The sequence below is a fragment of the Belonocnema kinseyi genome, chromosome 5 (assembly GCF_010883055.1).
Source record: "Belonocnema kinseyi isolate 2016_QV_RU_SX_M_011 chromosome 5, B_treatae_v1, whole genome shotgun sequence".
Classification (NCBI taxonomy): Eukaryota; Metazoa; Arthropoda; class Insecta; order Hymenoptera; family Cynipidae; genus Belonocnema; species Belonocnema kinseyi.
The window spans coordinates 146,050,236-146,064,239 of NC_046661.1; the positions used below are offsets into that span (position 1 = coordinate 146,050,236).

The 14,004-nt window shown below is 24.8% G+C and overlaps 1 protein-coding gene across 1 annotated transcript in view; it reads right to left on the minus strand.

Moving 5' to 3' along the window:
* LOC117172320 (exportin-5) overlaps window positions 1–14,004 on the minus strand; it is a 68,882-nt gene that overhangs the window by 22,171 nt on the left and 32,707 nt on the right. The window contains exons 5-7 of the mRNA XM_033360104.1: window positions 12,951–13,421; window positions 5,908–6,295; window positions 3–49 (exon numbers count right to left, since the gene is read on the minus strand). Of these exons, the coding sequence (XP_033215995.1) occupies window positions 3–49; window positions 5,908–6,295; window positions 12,951–13,421 (906 nt within the window). The remainder of the gene's footprint in view (window positions 1–2; window positions 50–5,907; window positions 6,296–12,950; window positions 13,422–14,004) is intronic.

Genomic DNA, 14,004 nt, shown 5'->3' on the forward strand with positions numbered 1-14,004 from the left:
ACAAATTTGCTTTCTCCGATTCCAGTAGGCCGAATGCATTTCTGTAACCCTGAGAATTGAACATTGAAAATTATACTTTAATATTAAAAAGAAATCATTTTATAATCCAGAACAAATTTTTTAATATTAGGAGGATCGTCGATAAACTACGTTATCCAGGAGGGGCGATTCGGCGAACGATTTTAAATTCCACGTCCTTTCCCGGGTTTTCCCGGTCAGCTAAAAGTAACAAATTTATATTTGCCACAAAATAAAAACATTTATTTTCATTCATCACGTTCATTCTAAACATCATTTAACAATACAGAGCAAGAAATAGCAAAATAAATGAATTTTCAAATAAAATTATGTATCTTTAAATAGAATAGTTTAATTTCAAACCAAGAAGATAAATTTTTAAATAATGAAAATAATTTTCAAACAGAGATTAATTTTCTACCAAAAAATACAATTTTTCAATATAATACTTGAATTTTTAACGAAATACTTAAATTTTCAATTAAAAAAGACAAATATTCAACCAAACAATTGAATTTTGAACTTGAACAAAAAATTTGCAACCAAAAATATAAGTTATATTTTTAGGTAAAAAAATTAAGTTTCCACCTAACTAATGAATTTTTAACTAAAATTATGAATCTCCAACTAGAATTGAATTTTAAACCAAAAAAGATGAGTTTTCAACTAAACCAATGAATCTTAAACTGAAACAGCTGAATTTTCAAAAAAAAAAAAAAATGAATTTGCAATTAAAAAATGTAATAGTCTTAACAATCGTTTAACTACGAATTTTCATTTTAATTAGAATTAAAGACTTTTCTGTAATAAAGGGCCCTGCCCGTGAATTTCTCTAAACAAATAAATAAAAAGATCATTTTTTAAAACAAAAAATTGAATAATTAATAACAGATGGAATAATATATCAACTGGAACATTTTTTTCAGTAAAACAATTTTCAACCAAAAAAGAAACAAATTTGCAACAAAATAGTTCACTTTTTGGAAAAAAATCTTTTTTATCCAACAAAAAAAACAACATTTTGTAAAAAAATTCCAACCTAAAAGATGAATTTGAATTTTTAACCAAAAAGAAGCATTTTTAAACAAGAGGTTAACTTTAAAAAAGATCGTTATCTACAAAAAATATCGATTTTTAAAATAAAATATGTAAATTTTCAACGGAATAGTTCGATTTTCAATAAAAATAAAAATAATAATAATAATCAGCCAAATTGTTGAATTGTGAACTGAAAAAATCAATTTTCAACCCAAAAATATGAATTTTTAACTAAAAAAAGAGATCGTTTTCAACCAAAAATTGAATAATTAAATGTTTAGACAAGAAAAAAATGTTCAACCAAAAAGATGAACTTTCAACTAAGGTGATAAATATATGAGCAGAAAACTGGAATTTTTAACCGAAAAGAAGCATTTTTTAAATTTAATATTAAGAATAACTATATTAATATATATTGATTTTATCATTTTTAAATTTATTACTTTTTAATTTGATTTATTTTATTATATTAATATTATATTAATTAGGATTAAAAGGAGATTAAATTTAAAATATAATTTTATCAAAAAAATCTATTTTTTAACAACAACAAAAAAAAACAATTTTTCAAACAAATAGCCCATTTTCAAAAAAAAAAAGAATTTTTAATTAAAATAATGAATCTTTAACAAAAATTGATTTTTCACAATATATTTTAACTTTCAACCAAGTAATTTTATTTTCAACCAAAAAGATGAACTTTCAACTGAAATGATAAATATAAAACTAGAAAACTTGAATTTTTCACTGACAAGAAAATTTTTTTAAAAACAAATTACGTGAATTTTCAATTTAAAAACATATATTTTCATGCAAATTGTTATATTTTGAACTAGAAAACATACATTTTCAACAAAAAATGGAATAGTTGATTTTCAATTAAAAAATTAATTTTCAACCAAAAAGATCAATTTTCTACTAAAAATAGAATTTTCCGGTTGAAAAACAAAAAAACGGATTTTCAGGAAAATAGTTAGATTTTCTTCTAGAATAGTAACATTTTTAGTTTAAAAAATTTATTTTTAAAAAAGTAGTTATTTTGTCAACCATTGATTAAGTTTCAATTAAAATTATGAATTCAAAAATTCCTGATCGATGTGAAATTATATTTCTTTACCAGTCTTTACAAAAACTCCCTGTCCTAAAATAAAAACGATAACTATTAAATTAAAAATTAAAGTTTAAAAGTTATTTCATTCAACAATTTTGTATTAAAATGCTCAATAATTTACACGTATAAAGTGGAAAATACTAACACTTTTCAACATTGAAGAATCAATCAATGAATTTCAAATGTTCAAAATTATACCATTTTAAACAATTTTAAATTCCATTCTGTTCAAAAATCCAGAATTTCAATTGTTTTCGAAAATTCTTCATCTCAACTAATTGTAAAAATAATTTTTTTTTGTAAAATTCCCTGTTCCAATTCATAATTTAAATTTTTTGAAAATAATTCGTTTCAACACAGAAAAATAATTCTGTTGGAAAAATTCAATTTTCGATTGAAAATTATTATTCTCCTGGATCAATTTCAGTTCCAACTCAGAATCGGTTAAAAATTGAAAATTTATTCTTCAAATCCGGGATTTTAATACTTTTTCGAAAATTTTCCGTTTCAACGGACCAGCTCGGAATTTATTTAAATTTTTTAATTCCCTGTTCCAACACAAATTATAATTGTTTCGATAAATATCAGTTTCAAATCAGAATTGGTTAAAAACTGAAAATTCCCTATTTAAATCCAGAATTTTAATACTTTTCCAAAATTCTTCATCTCAACTAATTGTAAAAATAATATTTTTTTTTTTTGTAAAATTCCCTGTTCCAATTCATAATATGCATTTTTTCTAAAATACCTCGTGTCAACATAGAAAATCAATTTTGTTTGGAAAATTCAATTTTCCATTGAAAACTGTTATTTGGCTGGAAAAATTTTAATTCCAGCTCAGAATTCGTCAAAAATTAAAAATTCCCAGTTCAAATCCAGAATTTTAATTCTTTAAGAAAATTTTTCATTGCAATTAAATAAAATTCTTTCGAAGAAATCTCTGTTCAAATCCAGAATTTTAATTCTTTTCGAAAAGTCTCAATCAATCAATAATTTAATTTTTTTTCGAAAATATCCCGTTTCAACTTAGAATTTATTCTGTTAAAGAATTTCCCATTCCAACTAGGGATTTATTTAAACCTTAGAATTGGCTGTTCCATGAAAAATTATAATTCTTTTCGTTAAATACCAATTTCAACTCAGAATCGGTTAAAATTCCCTGCTTCGATTCATTTTTTTTTTCCTTTTCGAAAATTTCCAGTACTAGCTCGGAATTCTTTTAAAAATTCCCTGTTCAAATAAAATGTTAAATAATTTTTATTTCAAATAGTTTAAAAATCCATAAAATGCTTTGAAATTTTATTTCAAAATCTTGAAACATATTGTTTTAAATTTTTTCAAGTGAATTTTTTTTAACTCTGACAAATTAAAGAAATTTTACTTAAAATCTTCCACATTCATTTTTCAAAATTTTGCAAATCTTTATGAATCTTTTTAAATATTATTTAAAAATTAGGTTATTCAAATAAAAAATAAATTCAATTTTTCTAGGAAATTTTTTGTCTTCTGATTGAAAAATTTAAAATTGCATTTTTTAAAAGTGGAATATTTTAGACTCAATTTATATTTGACATTTAATAAAGGCCTTTAATTACAAATATATTATTTTGAAGTTATATTAATTAATTTCTTTAAGACTTTCCAATTGAAACAGTACCAAAGGGTACTTTTTGTCACACTCATAGGGAACTTTTTCAGAAAAATTCAAGTTACATTCAAAAGAATTCAAATGAATTGGAAAAAAATGTTAAAAAATCAACAATAAAATCCATTCATTTCCGTAACACTGGAATGAATTTACAGGAATTTAAGATAAAATAGAAGAAGTCGATGAAATTCATAAAAAAAAATCAAGGCGAACAAAAAACAATCAAAAGAATTTAAAACAATTTGAAAATATGAATATGAATTCAGTAACTTTCAAATAAGCTTAGAAAAGTTCAAGGGAATTCAAATAATTAGTTGTCATGCTTAAGAATTCAAGGTGAGGTTCAGGACAAATTAAATAAAATCTTTTAAAATTTCCTCAAACATTTCGAGGCCAGACACATTAAAAATTTTATTTTGTTTAACTCAAAAGTTCATAAATTAGAAGTGAAATTATTTTCATTTTAAATAGCTTATGCATCCTTGAAAATCGTTAAAATGTTATTTCAAAATCTTGTGAAATCTTAAAGTTGTTTTCAATTTTTAAAAATTAAAAATTATTTTTGAAATTTTTTCAGAACATTTAAATAACTTTTAAAATTAATTGAATTTTTCCTGCAACTTCTAGAAAATCCTGCGGATTAAAAAAATTTTCGATCAAATTTGGATTTATAAATAACAATTGAACACTTATTATTTTTAGAAAAAATTAGAGTACTTTTAAGAGATATTTAGAAGTTTTAAAAAGATTCACAATTAATTTAAAACCTGAAATGTTATCAAATAATTTAAACGAAGTTTGGGTCCTGAAAAAATTCGGCTATTCGTACCGAAATTTCGGTGCAAATACCCACAATATAATTTAAAACAAAATACAGATTTTTGCAGATTTCAAACAACAAACTAAGAAATTGAAAATAGTTTTTTATTTTACAAAATTAGTTTAACAGAATATTTAAAAAGACTTTAAAAATATTTCCAAAATTATCCAAAAAGACCCTGAAAGATTTTAAGGATTTTTTTTTGCAGGATTTTATAAAAATTGTTGGAAAAATTCTATTCATTTTAAAATATGTTTAGAAGTTCTGAATTTTTTACACACTTCGTTTAAATTACTTGATAGCGTTTAAAGTTTTAAAATAATTTTGAATCTTTTCAAAACTTCTAAATATCTCTTAAAATTACTCAATATTTTTTTGATTCAAAGCTTTCTATGTCAAAGAATGAAGTTTCAAATTGTTTACTTTTAAATATTTAGCTTCAATTTACTCGTCTTAATTGAACAGTGAAATATTTCTAAATATTAAATAATTATTATTTTTCTTAATTAAAAAAATCTATATTAAATGAGTTAAAAAATTTAATCATTTAGACTGGAACAATATTTTTAATTTAATAAATGCCTTTAATTACGAATATATTATTATCAAGTTATTTTTAAGTTGAAAATAGATCTGGAAATTCTTAAAGTTCGAACGAACTTAGAATCGTTTTATCACATAAACAAGTGCAGATCCATTAAAAAAACTATTTATTCATTTATTTATATTTACAGTAATAAAATAATACTGTTTGTTATCAAAAATTTTCGACTTCAAATGCTTTTAAATTTTAATTGTTAAAGTCTTCAAGACTGAACTTTAATATTCTGTAAATTATGAATATACGCTGAAAAATATAAATCTAAAATGAAGAATTTTTCAAGTAAAAATTTTTGTAATTACGCATTGTAAACTGAATTATATCATAATAGAAAAAGATCAAAACTGTCGAAATCGAACTTGGACAGATTTTTCTTCTAAAAATTTGTAAAATTCCCGGTTCCCCGGTCCAGCGGCCAGCCAAAAATTCTAAAATGGAAGATTTTTCCAATGAAATATCTTCAAATTACGCATTTTAAACTGAATGACACCACAATTGAAAAAAGATTAGAATTAAACTAATTATTTTTAAACCGGTTAAAATCAAAGTGGGAAGGACTTTTTCCCCTAAATATTGGTAAAATTCACGATTAAAAATTAAATTCACGGTCATTCCCGGTCCAAGGACTGAAAATGCAAATAATAAATAAATAAATAAATAAATAATCTCACCTCGGAAAGAAGCGCGAGAGCCGGAGGCGTAAAGAGAGCGTTCATCGCCCTGAGAAGATTAAAAAGCGTCGGCAGTACTGGAATAATGTGAGGAGTTGCCGGATTTCTATATACAGGATTGCCACTTTCGCTCAAGGCTGCCACAAATCCTCCCCGAGCTGCTCGATCCGGATCCTCGGGAATTGAACACCGCTTCACGACACTCAACACCGTGCAAATGCAGTACATCAAATCGGATCGATTTGTCCCCTTCGGATCCTCGAGTCCATTCTCCAGCGGAGTTTTGTCCAAACCCAGAAATCTTATCAATTCCAGGGGTCCTTTAAATGCCTCCGTTCCCATCTCCACGAATCGTCTCGAAGCTTCGCCAATCACTTCCGCAACAAATCTTGAAAAATTCAAATTTCAGATCGTCAAAATCCCCTATTTTTTCCGATAAATTCTCAACAAAAAAATCTGCCCGCCTCGTAGGCACATTCTCGTCGCTCGCCAGTTTGAGCGCGCCTAGGGCGCGCGACGGTTAAATCTCGCACTTGGATATTTATTCTTTGCATTTGGAATGCTTGAAAAAAAACTTTATCAAAAAGATCTCTTTTAGATCTTTTTTGGGATAACCATTTTTGATCATTTATCTTTTTTCGTATCCTACATAGTTTGTCCACAAAATGGATTTTTTTATTTTCCATTATTTTTTGTGCAATCAAAATTTTCGATTTTTGAAGAAAATCCAAAAATTCGTTATGATAATCTTGTAGGGCTTACAAAAAGAAATGTTTTTCTTCTATTGACTTTTTTTCATATCTTGCGATTTTCGGCTTCAAATTTTGATTTTCGATTGATTAAAAAAATTTTGAAAACTCTTATAACTGTGAGAATTTTCTTTTTATCGAAAAAAGACATAAGGATAAACTGTTTGTTCTTTTTAATACTATAAATATCCGTACATAGAATTTTCAAATTCAGAAAAAAAGTTGTCTCAAAAATTTTCAAAATGGGCTCACTCTTTGAATTTTTATAAAAAATGGCTGGTTCACGAACTAGTCCTTTCTTTCAGGACCTGAAAAACGTGTGTCAAAGATGAATTTGATTCGTTCATTTTTTCGAAAGTTATTTTATTTTCCATTATTTTTTGTGCAATCAAAATTTGAATTTTCGATTTTTGAAGAAAATCCAAAAATTCGTTATGAAAATCTTGTAGGGCTTACAAAAAGAAATGTTTTTCTTCTCTTGACTTTTTTTCATATCTTGCGATTTTCGGCTTCAAATTTTGATTTTCGATTGATTAAAAAAATTTTGAAAACTCTATAACTCTGAGAATTTTCTTTTTATCGAAAAAAGACATAAGGATTAAACTGCTTGTTCTTTTTAATACTATAAATATCCGTACATAGAATTTTCAAATTCAGAAAAAAGTTGTCTCAAAAATTTTCAAAATGGGCTCACTCTTTGAATTTTTATAAAAAATGGCTGGTTCACGAACTAGTCCTTTCTTTTAGGACCTAAAAAACGTGTGTCAAAGATGAATTTGATTCGTTCATTTTTTCGAAAGATATCGTGTTTACGGACGGACGGACAGACATCATGAAAACCTGATTTTCGGATTCAGGGGGTCTCGAAACGTGGAGATCCGTTGAATAAGTGTGATGTCAAATTTCCGACAATTTTAATACTTTCTCAATCATAAATGATGAGAATGTAAAAATGTAATGCAGGATGGACATTTTAAATAAAAGAAAAAAATTCCCGATTTTTCCCCGGTTCGTAAACAATTTTTTTACGGTCAATATTTAAAAAATCGAACACTAAATCTAAAAATGGTTAAATTCGAAGTAATAAAAACTGATCTGCAAATGAAAGCACTCAAAGTGAAACTCTTGAATTTGAAACTTTGAAAATTGAAGTTTAAAAGTTTTTCAATTTACAAATTTGTTATTCAAATTCTCATTTTAAACTTTTATAAATTACAGAGTTCAAACATTTAGATTCGATTCCAAAAATATAAATCAACGTGATTAATTTTTTAATTATCTAAATTGAAGAATCAATCAATGAATTTAAAAATGTGCAAAATTATATCATTTTAAGCAATTTAAAATTCTAATTCCAGCCCAGAAACTGTTGAAAATTCCATGTTTAAATACAGAATTTTAATTCTTTTCGAAAATTCTCCATTTCAACTAATTGTAAGAATTCTAATTTTTTTGGTAAAATTCCCTATTCCAATTTATAATTTAAATTTTTTCGAAAACATCCCGTTTCAGCAATTAGAAATCATTTTATTACAAAATTCCCTGTTCCAGCTCGGAATAGTAAGTTTCAACACAAAATATTCTGTTGGAAAAATTTAATTTTCGATTGAAAATTATTCTTCTCCTGAATCAAATTCAGTTCCAACTCGTAATTCGTTAAAAATTGAACATTTCTTGTTCAAACTCGGGATTTTAACACTTTCCGAACATTTGCCGCTTCAACTAAGAATTAGAATTTTTGTAAAATTCACTGTTCCAATTCACAATTTTAATTTTTTTTTAAACTCCCGTTTCAACTTAAAATTATAATTAATTCTGTTAAAAAATCCCTTGTTAATAAATACAATAAATAGTTTCAACTCAGAATTGATTAAAAATGAAAAATTCTCTGTTCGAATCCAGAATTTGAATTTTTTCGAAAATTCTCCATTTCAATTAATTGTAACAATTATATTTTTTTTGTAAAATTCCCTGTTCCATTCATAATTTACATTTTTTTGAAAATAACTCGTTTCAACAGAGAACAATAATTCTGTTGGAAAAATTCAATTTTTAATTGGAAATTATTATTCTCCTGAATTAATTTCAGTTCCAACTCAGAACTTTTGAAAAATGTTCCGTTTCAACAAAGAATTAAAATTTTTTATAAAATGACCTGTTCCAATTCATAATTTTAATTTCTTCGAAAACATCCCGTTTCAACTTAAAATTAGAATTCGTTCGGTTAAAAAATTTTCTGTTCCAGCTCGGAATTTATTTAAATTTTAGAATTACCTGTTCCAAGACAAATTATAATTCTTTTGGATAAATACAAATTAAAAAATCAAAAATAATTTTTTTAACTTAACAGTTTTTAAATTAGAAGTTAAATTAATTTCATTTTAAATACTTTAAGCATCCTTCAAAAACTTAACAATTTTGCTTCAAAATATTGAGAAATCTAGAAGTAGTTTGATATTTTTCCAAATTTAAAATCATTCTTTAAAATTTTTCGAAACGTTTAAATATATTTTTAAATTAATTGAATTGTTCCTACAACTTTGAGAAAATCCTGCAAATTATAGAAAAAATCCTTAAAATTTGAATCTATAAAAAACAATAGGAACACTTATTATTTGTGTAAAAGATTAATATTTAGAAATTGAAAAAATATTAAATTATATTTAGAACTTGAAATGATTTCAAATCATTTAAACGAAGTTTGTGACCCAAAAAAATTAAGCTATTCGTACCGAAATTTTTGGTGCAAATACCTACAGCCGAATTTAAAACAAAATGCCTATTCTTTGCAGATTTCAAACAAAAAATTTCGAAACTTCTTAAGATTTGTGAAAGGCTTAAAAAGAATAAAAACATTTTCGTAAGATTCATAGGAAAATTGAAAATGATTTTTAATTTTTTTAAAATTATTATAACAGAAAATTTAAAAAGATCTTAAGAGATTTTCAAAATGATTACAACAGAATCTGGAAGATTTTAAGTTTTTTTTTTAATCTGCAGAATTTTCCAAAAGTTGTAGGAAAAATTCGATTCATTTTAAAATGTATTTAGAAGTTCCAAACAAAAATGTTAACACACTCATTCTTCCAATTCTTTGGAAAAATTTCCTGTTCCAATTCAGAATTTTGTTCCGCTTAGAAAATTTCCTGTACAATTTCGAAATTGGTTAAAATTTGAAAATTCCCGGGTTCCAAGTCAAAATTATTATGATTCTGGATAAATTCCAGCTCGAACTATAAATTTGTAAAATATTGAAAATTCCCTGTTAAAATTAAAAGTTAAATTATTTTTATTTTAAATAGTTTAAAAATCCTTAAAATACTTCGAAGTTTTATTTCAAGATTTTGCTACATCTGCATGTTTTTTCAAATTTTTCCAAATTAAAAAATATTATTAAAAGTTTTCTACAACTTCTAAATATCTTTTAAAATTATTCGAATTTCAAATAATTTTTCTAAGTGGAAAATCATATACAATTTTCCTAGCAATCTTAAAAAATGTTATTATTCTTCTGAAGCCTGTTAAAATTCTTAGAAAGCTTCTAAATTTTTTGTTCGAAATCTGCCGAAATCTTTCTTTTTTTAAATTAGGCCGTGGGCTATTTGCACCGAAATTTTGGTGCGAATAGCCGAATATTTTTCGGAACACGTAGATACTTCGTTTAAATTATTTGAAATCATATAAAATTTTTAATTAATTTTGAATTTTTTTAAATCTTCTAAATAGCGTTCAATTATTTTTTAAAACAGAAAAATTAAAATGGCAACGTTCGAAGTTTAGTTTCTTTTTAGTTTTGAATATTTAATTTATAAATATTGATTTTAAATTAACAGTCATATTATTCTAAATATTAAGTAATTGTTCTTTTTCTTGATTGAAACGTTTCAAACTGCATGATTTAAAAATGGAATATTTTATACTGGATTTTAAAAAAGCCTTTAATTATAAAAATTATTATTAAGTTATTTTAAAATTAAAAACAATTTATAAAATTTTAATAAGACTTTTACATTCGTTTAAGAAGTTCCAATGGAACCAGTTTAATTTTTAACGTTAAAATTTATAAATTGATTTTCAACACAACAGTTACATTTTTAAAGAGATTGAATTTTCTATTAAAAAACAAAAGAATTCAGCTTTTAAACGTTAATAATTGAATTTTCGCGAAAGAAAGGTAAATTCCCAACCAAAAATTTATTTATGGATTAATTTTTAACCAATAAAATTAATTTTCTAAAAAAAAAGACGAATTTTCACAAATTACATGATTTTTCAAAAAAAGATGTCAATTTTTAAATAAAAAATGTTCATTTTCAACCAAGTAGTGGATTTTTCATCCGAAAAAGATAAAATTTCAACTAAAAATGTAATTTTTCAGAAAAATAGTTAAATTTTTAGTTGTATAATTTATTTTCAACAAAGTAAATACATTTTTAAACAGATATGAATTTTCAATCGAAAAGACGAAATCATTGAAGAATAAAATTAATTTTTAACAAAAGAATGTAGCTTTTAAACGCAAGCAGTTAAATTTTCAAGAAAAAAAGGTAAATTCCCCCAAAAAAATGTAAATAAATTTATTTATGGATTCATTTTTAATCAATATGATTAATTTTCTACAAAAAAGACGAACTTTAAAAAATTACATGATTTTTCAAAGAAATAGATTTATTTTTAAATAAAAAATATGTATTTTCAACCAAGTAGTGTATTTCTCATCCGAAAAAGATAAAATTTCAATCAAAAGTAAAAATTTTCAGAAAAATAGTTACATTTTATACTGAAATAGTTAAATTTTAAAATGAAAAATTTCTTTTTAACAAAAGAGTTTAGCCTTTAAACAAAAGCAGTTAAATTTTCAAGAAAAAAAAATGTAAATTGCCCCCAAAAAATGTAAAAAAAATGTATTTATAGATTAATCTTCAACCGATAAGATTAATTTTCTACAAAGAAGACGAATTTTCACAAATCACATGAGTTTTCAAAGAAATAGGTTAATTTTTAGATAAAAAACATTTATTTTCAACCAAGTAGTGGATTTTTCACCTGAAAAAGATCAAATTTCCGCAAAAAGTAAAATTTTTCAAAAAAATAGTTTGAATAGAATAGAAAAATAGATTGAATTTTTAGTCAAAAACTAAAGAATTCAGCTTTTAAACACAAGTAGTTGAATTTTCAAGAAAAAAGGGCAAATTCCCCAAAAAAAAAAGTAAAAAAAATTTATTTATAGATTAATTTCTAACCAATAAGATTAATTTTCTACAAAAAAACGAATTTTCACAAATTACATGATTTTTCAAAAAAAAAGAGGTCAATTTTTAAATAAAAAATTTTTTTTTTCAACCAAGTAGTTGATTTTTCATCCGAAAAAAACAACATTTCAACCAAAAGTTGAATTTTTTAGGAAAATAGTTAAATTTTATACTGAAATAGTTAAATTTTTGGGTGAAAAATTTATTTTTTAACAAACTAGTTACATTAAAAAAAAAAGATTGAATTTTCAAGAAAAAATGGTTATTTCCCAACAAAAGATTTAATCATGGATTAATTTTTTACCAATAAGATTATGGTTTTGGATCCGAAAAAAGATAAAATTCCAATCAAAACCAGAATTTTTCAGAAAATAGTTAAATTTTTAGATAAAGAATTGATTTTTAACAAAGTAAATACATTTTTAAACAGACATAAATTTTTAATCAAAATGACGAAATCATCGAAAAAAATATTAATTTTTAACAAAAGAATTTAGCTGTTGAACTATAGGTTAATTTTTAACCAATAAGATTAATTTTCTACAAAAAAAAAAACAAATTTTTACAAATTACATGATTTCCAAAAAAATAGGTCAATTTTTAGATAAAAAACATTTATTTTCAACCAAGTAGTGGATTTTTCAAATTTCACAAAAAAATTTCCACAAAAAGTAGATTTTTTCAGAAAAATAATTAAACTTTTAGTTAAAGCATTGCTTTTAAAAGCAAGTAGTGGAATTCCCAAGAAAAAAAGTCAAACACTCAACGGAAAATGTTTAAAAAATGTATATGTTTACTTTTCTTTTTTTTTTCTCCAAAATTTGGCAGAAGAAATTCTGAAATTGTGACAAATTTTCACTTGAAACGTGGATTTTTTTAAAACTCATATGCCCTGTAAATCTAGATAAAGTAGAAATCCTTTTTTTTTTTTTAAATTCACCAAAATGTTTAAAACAATGAAAACTTGAATTTCGCTTCGATTTTTAATCCCATGGGAACTGTGTGAGGGGGCCTAAATTATTTTGTAAAATAAAATACAAACCTCGTTTGTCTCTCGTAATCGCAAAAGTGGTTTGAAATTAGAAGCAAAGCCTCGAACAAAAGGACACTTTCCATTCTGGTGAGCTGACTCGGTTCCCGTACCAAACCCTGAACAGTCGTGTGAATTTGTTGAAAAATTGGCAAGAGCAAAAGTGGATACTTGTGTCCAATTTTCACCATCAGACTCGCAGCATGTCTTCGCACATTTTTACTCGATTTTGAACGGGTCGCTTTTGTTTCTCCCGGTCCGGAGTAAACGAGTGCTGCGAAAATTTTCTCCAGGACCCGGGGCAAAATCGTGACTCCTGGCATTGCCATTGATCCGGTTGACATTGACAAAAAGACAAAAAGTGCACTGATGCTCGATAGTAGAGTCGAGAGAAGCCAGGGATCTTGAGGATTGTAACCGAGACACAATTCCAGTAGCTGGAGGCCACTTTGAACACTTGGCCTCTCATTCACATGCAGAATTCTGAAAGCAGGACGAGTGTTGGGTTTCAGTTTATTAAATAAACTGAAATTACATCGATTAGCAACCTTGATTTCAAAGATTAAACAAAGGATTAAAAGCAGGGCCTAAAATATATTGCACATTTTTTTCTAAAATAGGTGACAAATAGGTGATAGACAAATGTTAAATAAGACAAGAAAGTTGTAATTTGCTGTAAACGAAAGATTTCCAGAAGGATTTTTTTTTGATTAAAACGGCCACCTTGAAAATGGACTATTTCCATTTCCACTGAGAACTTAATTTTAAATTTAAAGAAATAAATAAAAACTATTTTTTTTGACAAAACCATTTTATTGTTTACAAAATAGTTAAATCCCTTACGAATTTTCTACAAAAAAAAGTTGAATTTTATACCAAATTTTTTAATTTTCAACAAAATAGTTTCATCCTCAACCAAAATAGACACATTTTCAACTAAAGAAGTTCCATTTTTAACCAAAACGAGATAAAATTTCTAACAAAAAATGAATTTTCTACCAAAAAAAGACGAATTTTCACAAATTACATGATTTTTCAAAGAAATAGGTTAATTTTTAAATAAAAA